At 37.2% G+C, this 12,161-nt stretch overlaps 1 protein-coding gene across 3 annotated transcripts; it reads right to left on the reverse strand.

Moving 5' to 3' along the window:
• Positions 1 to 11: 11 nt before the first annotated feature.
• Positions 12 to 8,587, reverse strand: SLC25A3 (solute carrier family 25 member 3). 3 transcript variants are annotated; one of them, XM_081958834.1, is made up of 8 exons: positions 8,444 to 8,587; positions 8,127 to 8,292; positions 5,694 to 5,818; positions 2,536 to 2,715; positions 2,263 to 2,444; positions 1,388 to 1,560; positions 451 to 561; positions 12 to 373 (listed from the first exon to the last, which is right to left on the reverse strand). In XM_081958834.1, the coding sequence occupies exons 2-8, from the start codon at positions 8,278 to 8,280 to the stop codon at positions 213 to 215; spliced, it is 1,086 nt and encodes a 361-aa protein (XP_081814960.1). In that variant the 5' UTR covers positions 8,281 to 8,292; positions 8,444 to 8,587; the 3' UTR covers positions 12 to 212. The 3 variants fall into 3 exon arrangements, with proteins under 3 accessions (XP_081814960.1, XP_081814961.1, XP_081814959.1); XM_081958835.1 differs by lacking the exon at positions 5,694 to 5,818 and adding an exon at positions 5,964 to 6,088; XM_081958833.1 differs by lacking the exon at positions 5,694 to 5,818 and adding an exon at positions 5,964 to 6,091.
• Positions 8,588 to 12,161: the final 3,574 nt, after the last annotated feature.

Raw genomic sequence — 12,161 nt, forward strand, 5'->3', positions numbered from 1 at the left:
ATAAAAGACTGTTTTCATAAATATGTTGTTTCTCTTTATTAGGATGACAGTATTTCCTCCTATCAGACTTAAAATTAGGAAACAAAGTCTTTCTAGTTATTCTTTATTTTGACCAGCAGTGACAGCCCGAGCCAAGCATGTTTCATTGTCCTATACTGCCATGAGAATAGTTTCACAATGTTTCATTATCAGCCATTCAGTCCATCATTCATCTACTCAGAAAGACCAAGCTTTTTCTTCAAGGAATCTGGCATCTCAGGTGGAGGTGGACGAGGAAGCTTGAAATAAACTTTCACAGAGTCATAGATAAACCACTGTAGTGCTGTCAGGGTACCAATCATAATGATACGGGCAAACAGGCCCTTCCATACACCTGATGAGAAAGACACCAATGTTAGTAACCAAAAACATTGATTCTCTTTAAAAAAAACCTTTTATTTTGATACTTACCTGTGAATCCCAGTCTCTTCAGTACTGCCACAGCTGAACTGCCTTTTTCTTTGTTCAACACAGATACCACAGAATCAGCAGGGTGCGAGACAATGGCACAGAAGACACCAGCTGAAAAGAATTAATTTTCAATTTTTTGTTAGTGAATTATTACAGGTAGCCCTCAGGTTATGACAGCAATTGGGATCAGAATTGTCGCTATATAATGTCGTAAAGTGCAATGTCATGTGACTGCATTGCTTAGTAATGGCAATCCCAACAGTCCTGGATGCTGTTGCCACCAAACAACTGTACAGGATGTTTTACCCAAGAGGCAAGAATATTGTGATGTTTGGCCAGGCTGGCGAGGGCCACTGGTAGTACTGGAGAATACGGGTAGGCCAACATGAGTGGGTACTGGGGAACAATTTGGGGGGGAGGGGGGGGCGCTGGTAGACAGATGGAAAAATGCTATGTGGGTGTAGCCAGATGCTAAGGAGTGCCGGTTGGGAGTTGCAGACAGGTTTACCCTATTGAGTACAAAATTCCTGGGATCTTTTTCTTGTATTCCATAGTAGGACTCCTTGGGAGAAAAAGTGGGTGAGAATGGCTTCCAGAAACAACTTGCAACCTTCCCTGCTAACTTCCCCTTTGACTTTGCTTGTGGAAAGCCAGAAAGTAACAATCACATGACCGTAGCTTGCTGCAATGACTTAATCACAATATTGCCACAGCCTGTCACAAGTTTATATTCAATAGATATGTGTGCAACAGAAGCTTTACATTAAGAATAAATTTCCCTGTAACTGCAACAAATATTCATTCTTATTAAAATTATTAGCCGTTATCCAAACTGAAAATTAGAACATTCTGTTGCATCATACTGAAAAAAGCTGGTCTATTGCAACTACTGCCACCATCACCACCATTTTTTTTAAAGTTGAGAAATGCTCCTTACCAATATAGCCTGCTACAAATGTAACAACCAGCTGTTCTCCTTTTGAACATTCACTTCTTGGTTTAGGAACAACATATTTGTAAAGAGCTTCCACAGTTCTTTCAAAGCAGGCAAACTTCATCATTGTGTATGGAATCTGCCTCATCCACAGTGGAACAACTCCTTTGTAGAAACTGCAGAATAATCAGCAATTAGGAAATTTTCTTGAGCTTTTATTAAAAGGAATCACCAAAAAAATACCACTGTTTACTTGTAGTATCCTACAATTAAACTCCTGAGAGAAGAGGTGTAAATTTAGATATGGATATATTTGCATTCAGAATTAAAAAGGAATATACAAAACTCAAAGCTTTTAGGTACAGTGAACAAAATCATGCCAAAGGTGGTAAAATTCTAGTTTCAGGAGCTCCATAAAATTAAAATTGTGGTGTTAATTTTTAGAAAGGTAGAAGAAAAATTGATATAGACATCTTTCCTGGCTTTAATTGCTAAAACAATTTAGCTGCCTTTTATAAATGTCCACACTCCAGCCAAATTCTGATAGGAGAAAATGACACACAGTACAGCCATTTCTATCAGAATATAAGTGACTAGAATGAAGGTATATTATTCTTACATGCCAATGACTCAAGCATCTTTGACTGTGCAACGGTAAAGTTGCTGATCCCTCTTAGCTGGAGCTACTCATGACAAAATCTATAAGCAGAACTCAGCAAAGAGATATCAAACAAAGATGGATCTAAGGAAGCATGTTGGATCATGCTGTTTTTTTTAGAACTGTTGCAGCATAATCTGAACATGTCTTTAATTTGCCTCTGTAAAAGATTTAATAACACATATAAAATAAGCCTGTGCAGGAAATTTCAAATACTTACGCCCAAATACCTTCTTCTGCATGCATTTTGGGGACTGCTTGTCTCAATGTATTAGCATATCCAGGCTGTGTCTGAATGCGAACCTTAGCAGCTTCCATTGGAGCCAGAGCAATATCGGCAAAGAACTCTGCACTGGCAGATGCAGCTAAATACAATGATGTACGCCACAAATATGAGTTTTCCTAAAACATTATAGCAAATCAGAAAGTCATAAAACTTCTACTGAACAAATCAGAAGAAAATGAAGCTAAGCTAAGAAGTGCAAGAACTTACCTCTCCCAACATGTTACCATACAGGACTTTGAAAACTTCATAAAAACCAAATTTGCAAAGTCCTTGCATGGAGTAGCCAAAAAAAGTTGGAGCCCATCCCTTTCCCAAGCCACGAAGACCATCTTCTTTGAGAGTGACTGAAAATCCACTGAAGATACTCTTATATTTCTGAGGATCCACCTAAACATGTTTTTAAAAGTTAAAATAAGCAATGTTATAAATGGTTGCTTGTTGAATGATTATTTGTTTACCAACTGAAGTTATGACAATACTGAATGAGGGGTACTTACAAAAGTCCACTTAGTTGTGGTCATTGCAGTGTCCCTGAGTCACATGATTGCCATCTGTGACCTTTACTACTGGCTTTCAAAAAAGCAAAGTCAATGGAGAAGCTAGCAGGAGGTTGCAAATGGTTGTCACATGACTCTGGGATGCTGCAACTGTGTAAGATTTGCCTAAAGACAGCAACTGGGACTGTCAAAACTTTGTGCAGTCACTTCTTACACGTTACAACCACAGTTTAGCAACAGAGTTGCTACTTTCAATTATCAATGCAAAGAGATATAGTTTAAATGTGTACATATACATAATACATAAATGATAGAAGCCTCATTAAAGAGCAGTTAGCATCTGTATTCAAGTGGCTAACAGACCAGAATGAAAGGGGAAATCAAGCAGTAATGTTTAGTTGCAAGATAAATTTAAGAGGTATTAGGAAAGTAAAGGCTGTTGAAATAGAGAATAAAAAGGAAAAATAACTGTGAAAAGTATTAGTAGAATGTAGTTTTCATATGAAGAATATTAGCAGAAAGTTTCCAAGTTTTGATGCTGCTAAAATATATGATATATAAAATTTAAATAAGCAATTTTAACTTGTATCCTAATTGTTTTATCAGCATGCTGCAATACCTTCTAGTTGCTCAAACAGTGGGCAACAGTGTGTTGGTTTGCAAGGTAATTCCCAGATTCCAGTTCCTTATTTATATATAATAATGTAAGCTTGCTTGAGGTAAACTGGGCTTTGTTTGTATATACTGGCCAAAATTGACCAGTATTCTTAGTATGAGTAGAGAATGATGAATGTCGTGAGGGTAACTATGTTAACTAAAAAAACATTATCTGCCTAAAGATTAGACTAGTTTATGTGAAAATCTCACTTAATCAAAATTATGACCAGTATTTATGGGCAATATTTATAAGCCTATGTTCTGTGGAAGACTGCAATTTGGAATGCAGAAGGCGACAGTAGAGTAAATTTCTTTCATTAAATTAATGAAAAGTGTAGGTTTTCTGTGTACAAAATTAGAAGACATCTTAATGAAAATAATTTGGTATTACTGAACACATTCAGGAAAATAAAGTCATGTTTTATTATGTATTAAAAGGTTAATTTCTAGATTATCTAGATTGTTGAAGTATACATGGAATTATTTTATTAACTGGTGATAGCTGCATATTACATTCTATTGAATGTTAATAAAATATAAATGTATTTTGGGGAAAAACTGACAACATTGTGAATAAATGCAATCTGTGGAATTTATTTATCACCTGACATGACTGGATTGATGGGAACAATATAAGATAGCACAGAAAACTAACCATTCCATTTTAAGACCCAGGAATGAATGGCGATAGTAATTATTTGGTGAGCATCTGATTAGAGATAGGTCTAATCTATTAAGAATCTTTTATTCTTTCAAGGAAAATCTTCATTCAAATACTATACATATACTAAGCTTGTATTACTGAAAAGAATATAGTATTTTTAATAGAAATAGTGTTAAAACAGCAAAATAGATATGGATGGAGTAGAAGCACTAAGAGAAAAATATTCCTGATATTTAGGAAAACTGCAAATTCTTAAATATCAGGAAACAATGAAAATTTCTTAGCAGTTATTCTTGGTTTACCTAAATATGATAAAAAGTAAACTGTTCAATAATCCTAGAATATTTTATTAATAAAACATAGTATTGTTTGCATATTCAGTCTCTCTGTTCCTACCTTCCTACCTCATGCCGCCCTCTACTGACTTGTTCCATTTCACTTTCCTCTTACTTTCTCGCTTTTCTGACTTCAGTATAAGGAGGATTACATTTTCTGCAATACGTGTTTGGATCACAAAGTAGTAAAAAAGATTCCTCAAGATATTTAGCTGCTTTAGAAAAACATAACAGTTGAATTAAATTCTTGTAAGATTTCTGAGCAGCTGTACTTATCATTTAATGCAGGGAAGTCAGACTCAAGGCCCGTGGGCCAAGTTGAAAACAGTGAAGGACTGGCCCGCGGAGCACACATGGCCCTCCTGAGCTACGTTTTCACTGGCAGAGGTTTGCAGGAGGCTGTTGCAGCCACAAACAGAGCTCACAAGGGCTGCAGGTGGCCCTCCTGAGCTCCGTTTTTGCTGGCAGAGGTTTGTAGGAGGCTGTTGCAGCAAAAAAAAATTGCTGGCAGAGTGCTCGGGCCAACAAAGGTGCCCCAAACAGGAGTGATGTAGCTGGCCACACACACCCATGATCAAACACAACCCTGATGCAGCCCTCAGTGAAATCAAGTTTGACATCCCTGATTTATTGTAATATTATACAACCACATCAATAGAAATAGGTATTGATTCATGATTTAAGAACTAAAATTTATCCTAATTTCAGCATTGGCATGATTATTATGGAATTCATCTTTCTTGCCATCTCAAAATTGGCTGGTATGGATGCACAATTTATTCAAATTTTGATTGCCCCCCCCCCCCCAGTTCCAACTAACTCTGGGCGGCTCAGAAATATTATTTTCACAAGGAAGATGACTATCCTTTAAACTGCATTTCAGTTACAGCTGCAGTGTTTAACTTGAAAGCATATATCCAAATAATGAAGTGATAAAGGTTTCAACTATTTATGAACCTATCAGGAATAAATAGGAAACATTACTATTTCGTCTTTTCAAAAACAATATATTGCAAATTTGATTCAGCTCAGAATATTATGAGAAATATTTTTAATGCACAGTATGTTTAAAATGACTTATGTAATTAATATTACTTTATATCTTAGTATGCATTAATTACATTTATCAGAGTTAAAAGAAACAGAAGTGTCCTAATGGAATTCAGCATCTTATTCCAGAGGTTATTTTCTAAAATTTGGCAATATACAAACCTGAATGCGACATTTCACTAAATCCAAAGGTACGACTGCTGTATGTGTCAGACCACAACTTAATATTCCACCAAAGCCACAGAGAGCATAAAACTTGAGTGATCCATATTCACAACTATATTCTTCTGTAGCAAAGAAAAGACACACCATGCTATTAAGGAAATCACATGCCAGGCTGAAACTTCAGTGAAATACACATTTTCATTGATTAGTAAGATCTCACACTTTAGCATGCTATATAATTCATTTCATCTGACATGCAAATCCAACCTGAATTCGGCATTTAACAAGATCTAAGGGAACCAATGCTGTATGTGTAGTACCACAACTAATAATTCCACCAAAGCCACAAAGAATGAAGAATCTGCCAGAGCCATATGCACAGCTATATTCTTCTGCTTAAAAAGAAAAATAAAAAGTTTTCAAGGAAAATGATAAAATAATTTCAGTAAGTGAATACAACTTAAAATACAGCCATAACTAATCATTCATTTTAATGCAGTACTTTTCTGTTGTATTCCTCATACCAGAAAATACTAGGATTAGGACAATATCCAATTAGATTAATCTAAAAGTAATTAAATTAAAATCCAATTAGATTAAATAAAAAGTAAGGTATTTGTTTTATATTTAAAACATCCTTGCAGATCTTGACATCTAATTCTGTTATAAGATCTTTTCTCAATTTTTAAAGAATACCTATACATATTCATAGGTACTTGAAGCATCAAGTGAACAACTCTTATCTCTGAAATAACCTGACTATAACCTGATTTAATAGTAGGGTTCAGAAAGTTCTGAGTTACATGCAATAGTGACCCACTGTATATCTAGGAGTATAACGTAGATCAGGAGTGTCAAACTTGTAGCGTCACGTTGTCATGTGAGGTATCGCGACTTTCTCTCCCTTTGCTAAACGGGGAGGGGGGGCATCACCCCTGACGTGGACAATCTGATTATGGTTAATAGCCACATCCATATCCCTCTATAAGTAATATTCCCTCATCCTGAAAAGGAATAGTATAATAGGTATGTATCAAATGTTACACAGAAGCAGCAACAGGTTGCTGTAGTGATAAAAATGCTGCACTGTTGCTGAAGAGATCCAAGTTCAAGTCCGCTCTCAGCCACATTTACTCATGATTTTGGGCCTTTCATTCTCTCCCAAGTAGCCTATCTACAAAGTCATTATAGGGGGAAATGGGAAAAGGCACCATGTATGTAATGTGAATTCTTGAATAAAAAACAAGGTGCAAATCCATTTGTTTCAAAATAAAAAAAATAGTATAAAGTACAAAGTACAATGAATAAGATGCAGTTTTTCCTTTTTTTTCTTAAGGAGGGCTGCCGAGAAAAAGTAACGGAAGGGGGGGGGACATAACTGAGTTCAACTAATAGATGTACAGGACAGTCTTAAAACATCTGTTTCTCTTTAGACTGAATATTTTTAAATCTCAAAGGATGAATCTTTATTCTCAATCAAGAGGCATATAATTCATGGATATGTAAACCAAGAGAGAGAGAGAGCACTGTACAAGATGGTATGGACCGTGAAAGTTCTATAAACCAAAATAGTTAGAATCCAATCTAGCACTGCTATGAACATTCACTGTGACAAGTCACCAATAAGATTATTTTACATTACTTTTTATGCTGCATGTATACTTTTTAAAAGTACAACTGAAACAAATGCCTCATGCATCTGACAACAGCTCTACAAGTCTTTAAAAATCATAAGGGGGTGGCTGAAAGGTTCAACACATTCTCTTTAAGAGTAAGATGGATGACCTTTGAAATTTAATAATCTAATGCTGTAATCTTTAGTGTAAGTGAAACTTGGCATTTGCTAAAATAAGCATGTTAAAATATTACTTTAGTGCTTTAAAAATTTAATACATATTGGCTATCATAAAACTTATATATCATGAATAAATGTAACACTTTTTTCAACCCCTTCTCACAACTCAGTAACATATTTTTATCATTACCATTATCAATTTCATTGTGACCTTCAAAACCACATTCTTAGCATTAGGAAACCTATGCGAACTAGTTACAGTAGAAGCAAATCATTTTCCTCCACCCAGATTTTTTTTTGGGGGGGGGAGTAGCATCCTTTGAAATTATGAAACCTCATATTTTCCTGCTGAATTAAAACAGGTCACTCAAGATCGCAGATCAATGTTTCTAAAAACTAGGGTCAGGACCCTAAATGATCCACCCATGCCTTCAGCGTCAGAAAGGCAAAGCAATTTGATTTAAATTAGGTGTCACAAATTAATCAAAGGGTCGGTGACCTTACTTGTCCTCAAGGAGATTGCACATGGATTCCCTTACTAACACCGTGCCACCTGACGGATCAAGCGCATGAGGGAGAGGCTGAGACCCTTTTCTAAGGAAGGAACTGCCCTTCCCCGACCACCCACGCCTCACCTTCCGCGGAAGCGGCTGCGAGGCTCCGACGAGTGCAGGAGACCTCTTCTGATTCAATCAGGCGCTTCTTCGGGCCGCAGGTGTTCTGGTGCAACTCGAGCTGAGGAGCGTGGAATGGATTAAGCCGCACAAGCGGCGCAATAGAGGAAAACATGACGGCAGGAAACTTCAAATGAAAAAATAAATACAGTATTTAGCAGCAAATCTTCCCCTGCAGAACATTCACGCTGGCCCTCCCGTGGATAAATTCTCCCTCGCCACAGTGGGATGAAAAACGAGAAATATCAGACCCCCTTACCGCCCCCTCAGCACTTTACCTCCTAAAATGGCGGAACACCCGTAACTCCCCGGCCTTCTCCCCGACGGGCGACTCTTCTGAAAGGCCGAAAACCAACCTTCCTCAATGACTTTGTCCCTCTCTGACGCAACGGGCGGGGCAATCGGCCGGAAACTCGCCCTTGCGATTGGGCAAGCAAGGGCCTGGAAAGTACGTCATTTCCCTGTCTCAAGAATTCCTCCGCCCATTTTGCTTTCGGTTCATTCCGCCCTGAGTTCATCGAGATTAAGAATATTGGTAAAGTTGCATTCGACGTCATTTAGAATTTGACCCCGATTTACAAAAGGTCGGTCGGCCCTCGGCTCTAGCCGTGTCTCGGGGAAAGGGGAGGTTGGGCAATCCTGCCCTGACGCCTGTCACAAAGTCACTTCCTCCACCGCTCCGCCAATACCAATAACCTCCGTCAGAGACAAAGTCATTGGGAGGATAGGGAAGATGGGGAAACTCTTCCTCCGGCGGCGGCAAATTCCGTTCCTTCGCACCGGAAGATGTGCCCGAAGAAGGTGGAACCAAAATTGAGGCGGAGTGGAGAAGGCGATGCAAAATCTCCAGGATAACGCAATTTATGTCGGGGGAATCCCTGACAGCCGCGGTACCGAGAAAAATGCAGGTAACCGCGGCTCTCAGGATCACAAAAGCTGGAAAATTGGTCGGATCGAGCAAACTGCTTTAGCACAGCACGTTTACAAGAGCCATACATCTGTTAAAAAGATATGGATACAGGGAATCAAGGTTATGGACTACAAAGTCACTACAGTAACCTTAGTATCAGTATTTTCATTTATGACCCATAGAATATTGTGTCAGCCTTTATCTCACATATAGGACTAATATAGGCATACATACATATATACTGTACACATACACCCCATGTTTAGTATATTGTGTTATGTATGTACACACCAACTTTACAATTAGTGTTTTCTATATAAAAAGTTCATGGTGGCATGGATACAATTGTGTGCTTTCCTTCTAAGTACAGTACCTTGAAAATGAGATAAATCTGTCATGAAATTTGGTTATGTGACTAGAACTCTTTTGGGTTCAGATTTTGAACTCTGATCTCTTCATATCTTTGCAAAGTGCCTTTTTCTTCAAATTGCTTTGAACACTCAAACTGACAATTCTTTAAGTGGATTGTACAATAAAATCATTTTATTTGATCAATCATTATTCATGCAAAGTTATTTTGTTTTACCCTTGCTGTTTTAGAAAAAGAGTATAATAAAATGAAAAAACTTGAATGAATTGGAAGGTTAGTCATGAATGTGATAAGATATATGATGAAAATAAATGGAATGTTCAGTGAATTTTTCACATTAAAATAGCAGACTGTACAGTGTGTTGTTTGGGAACATAGCTACATATATTTTCATATGCAGGCAATGTCCTGTTGAAAACTCAGATAAATTCCAGTGACTATTAGACTGTAAAATCTGAATATTGACACATCAAAGAACAAGGTACCTATATTTGGTAAAGAAAATGGGGTGAATATTACAAGTTATATATAATTTTTAAAAACCGTAGAGCAAGCCAGTGAGTTTTGTAAACAGTAAACCTTGCTTATAAAACAAAGAAAAAACATAGGACATATTAAAATGAAAAATGCTTGCAGGGTAAGATAGTATGTGGTATATTATACAGAATGTTGAAAAAAAATGTCTGTGTATGTGTTTCTGTCTACTTTGTTAAATCACAGTAACAAGTGTGTCAAGAGACACTGGGAATTGGGCAGCATATAAATGTAATATAATAATAATCAAAATAATCTGGATAGTCAATATGTCAATACCTAGAGACAGCAGCATAGAAGAGAAAGAATTGAAGAAAATCATAAAATACAAAGACCTGCAAATAGAATGACTGTTACAAAAGAAAGCAAAGATTACTATCTTTGAATCGTGATAGGCGTACAATGCCAAAACATCTGGAGCATCATTTCAACACCGCCAGCCTTCACAAAAATCCCCAGCAGTCAATTGGAAAAGACAGTTTTGTTTGGAATAACTTATATCCTGCAACAGTACCTTTAACACCTTTTTAGATCTTTGGAAAGGACTTGATAGGTGGACAAAAATACCAAATATAGTCTAAACATCCTTCAGGTCTTGAATTCCACATCTTAAACTGTGAATATGATTTTAGATTACCCACACATAGTAATATGAATGAAATGCCATGGTAAACTAGTCAAGAATAAATAAATGCTATTTATGCTAATTTAAGCATAAATGAAATATGTTGTGGTTTGGTTGAACAGAAATGATTGAATTGCAAAATAAATATTGAAATGAAAGGGTAAATAGGTTCAGAGGAAGAGTATTGCAGAAAAACTCATGACTAAATGAAATTTAAAAGTGTACTGTAAAGTACAAAAGCAATGCATAGAGTTGTGTATAGATGTTGAGGAACTATATTTTGAAGGTAGAAAGATATGGACAGAGTGAACGATAAACTACACTGCTGTAAACTATTTGGATGAATTTACTAGATTTAAATTCATTTACACATGACTTTTGTGTTGTGTTACTTACCCTGAAAGAGAATAGCGGAATGTACCTGTCTACCTATGTGAATATAACATCTCTTGATTGATGTACATATGTGGAGATAGAACATAGTAATATCCATGTTTCCAACTACCGTGCAGGCATTTATGAAGCTGACAATGTTTTGAAAATGTATTGAAAGATCATCTGTCACTGCAGCCTTAAAAATTATGTGGACTATAATTGTCATGCAGAATTTCATGTCCGTAGCTCAGACTGCAGTATCAGGCCTGCCTTGGACAGTTCTACATGACATCCAGCTTAATGGGATGCAGCAGCATTTGCTATGTTTGGCAAAAAACTGCTTGATAAATAGTTCTTATATTTCAGTTTAAAATAGACTAGCCTATTTTACTTCTTAACACGCTTTACCTTTGTTTTTATATTTGCAGATGCCAAATGGCTAGCAAAACAAAGATTCATATAAAATTAAACTGCCACAGGAATTTTCAAGGCATTACCTCCAAGTAGGAGGCAGGATCAGATGTGAACAGTCATCTAGGAAAGGTTTGAGAATTCTACTCTTCCATCTTCGTGGCTCAGATGCAGTGGATTGTGGGCGGTATGGGCATACCGGAGCCAGCCCGGACACTGGAAACTACTCCAGTATGGTGCTCCGGAGGGCCCGCCCGCACTCCTTACCTGTTTTAAAGGTTCTGCGCTGCCGCGTACAGCGCATATAGCACCTGCGCAATGCTCCGCAGAGCAGCTGGAGCGTCACGGAGGCGCTGGAACACAGGCACGCACCCATGAGGATGCCACTGGCCCCATTCAAACCGTACTGGTTGGAATAGGAGTTGAGACCCACCACTGCTCAGATGCCACGAAGATGGAAGAGTACCCTAACACTTCCTAATCTTGAAATCTTTACAAGGAAAAATACTAGCACTGCCAAACAAGAAAATGTTCTAATTATCTGAAAGACAGCATGTATATACCTACATTATCTTTATTCTTACTTTGCAAGACTTGAAAACAATTGCCTTATGATCTTTTGAAAAAATTAAGTGGCTGTTTACTGGCTTTTGTCATTACATCTAGTGTAATTCCATAGCTGTTGAAATTACAGTATGTCATTAACTTTCTTCACAATTCAAAAATTCAAGCATGTTTTGATTTCATAGCAAATTGTCTGTAAATATTCTG

The sequence above is a fragment of the Natrix helvetica genome (genome assembly GCF_964273705.1).
Source record: "Natrix helvetica genome assembly, chromosome: 6".
NCBI lineage: Eukaryota > Metazoa > Chordata > Lepidosauria > Squamata > Natricidae > Natrix > Natrix helvetica.

Excerpts from the sequence above, each read along its gene's own strand:
- SLC25A3 (XM_081958833.1), bottom strand. The coding sequence starts at position 8,280 with ATGTTTTCCTCTATTGCGCCGCTTGTGCGGCTTAATCCATTCCACGCT. Across the intron at positions 2,445-2,535 it reads ATGGTAACATGTTGGGAGAG|GAAAACTCATATTTGTGGCG; the intron begins GTAAGTTCTTGC and ends ATAATGTTTTAG. Across the intron at positions 562-1,387 it reads ATTTGTAGCAGGCTATATTG|CTGGTGTCTTCTGTGCCATT; the intron begins GTAAGGAGCATT and ends AATTCTTTTCAG.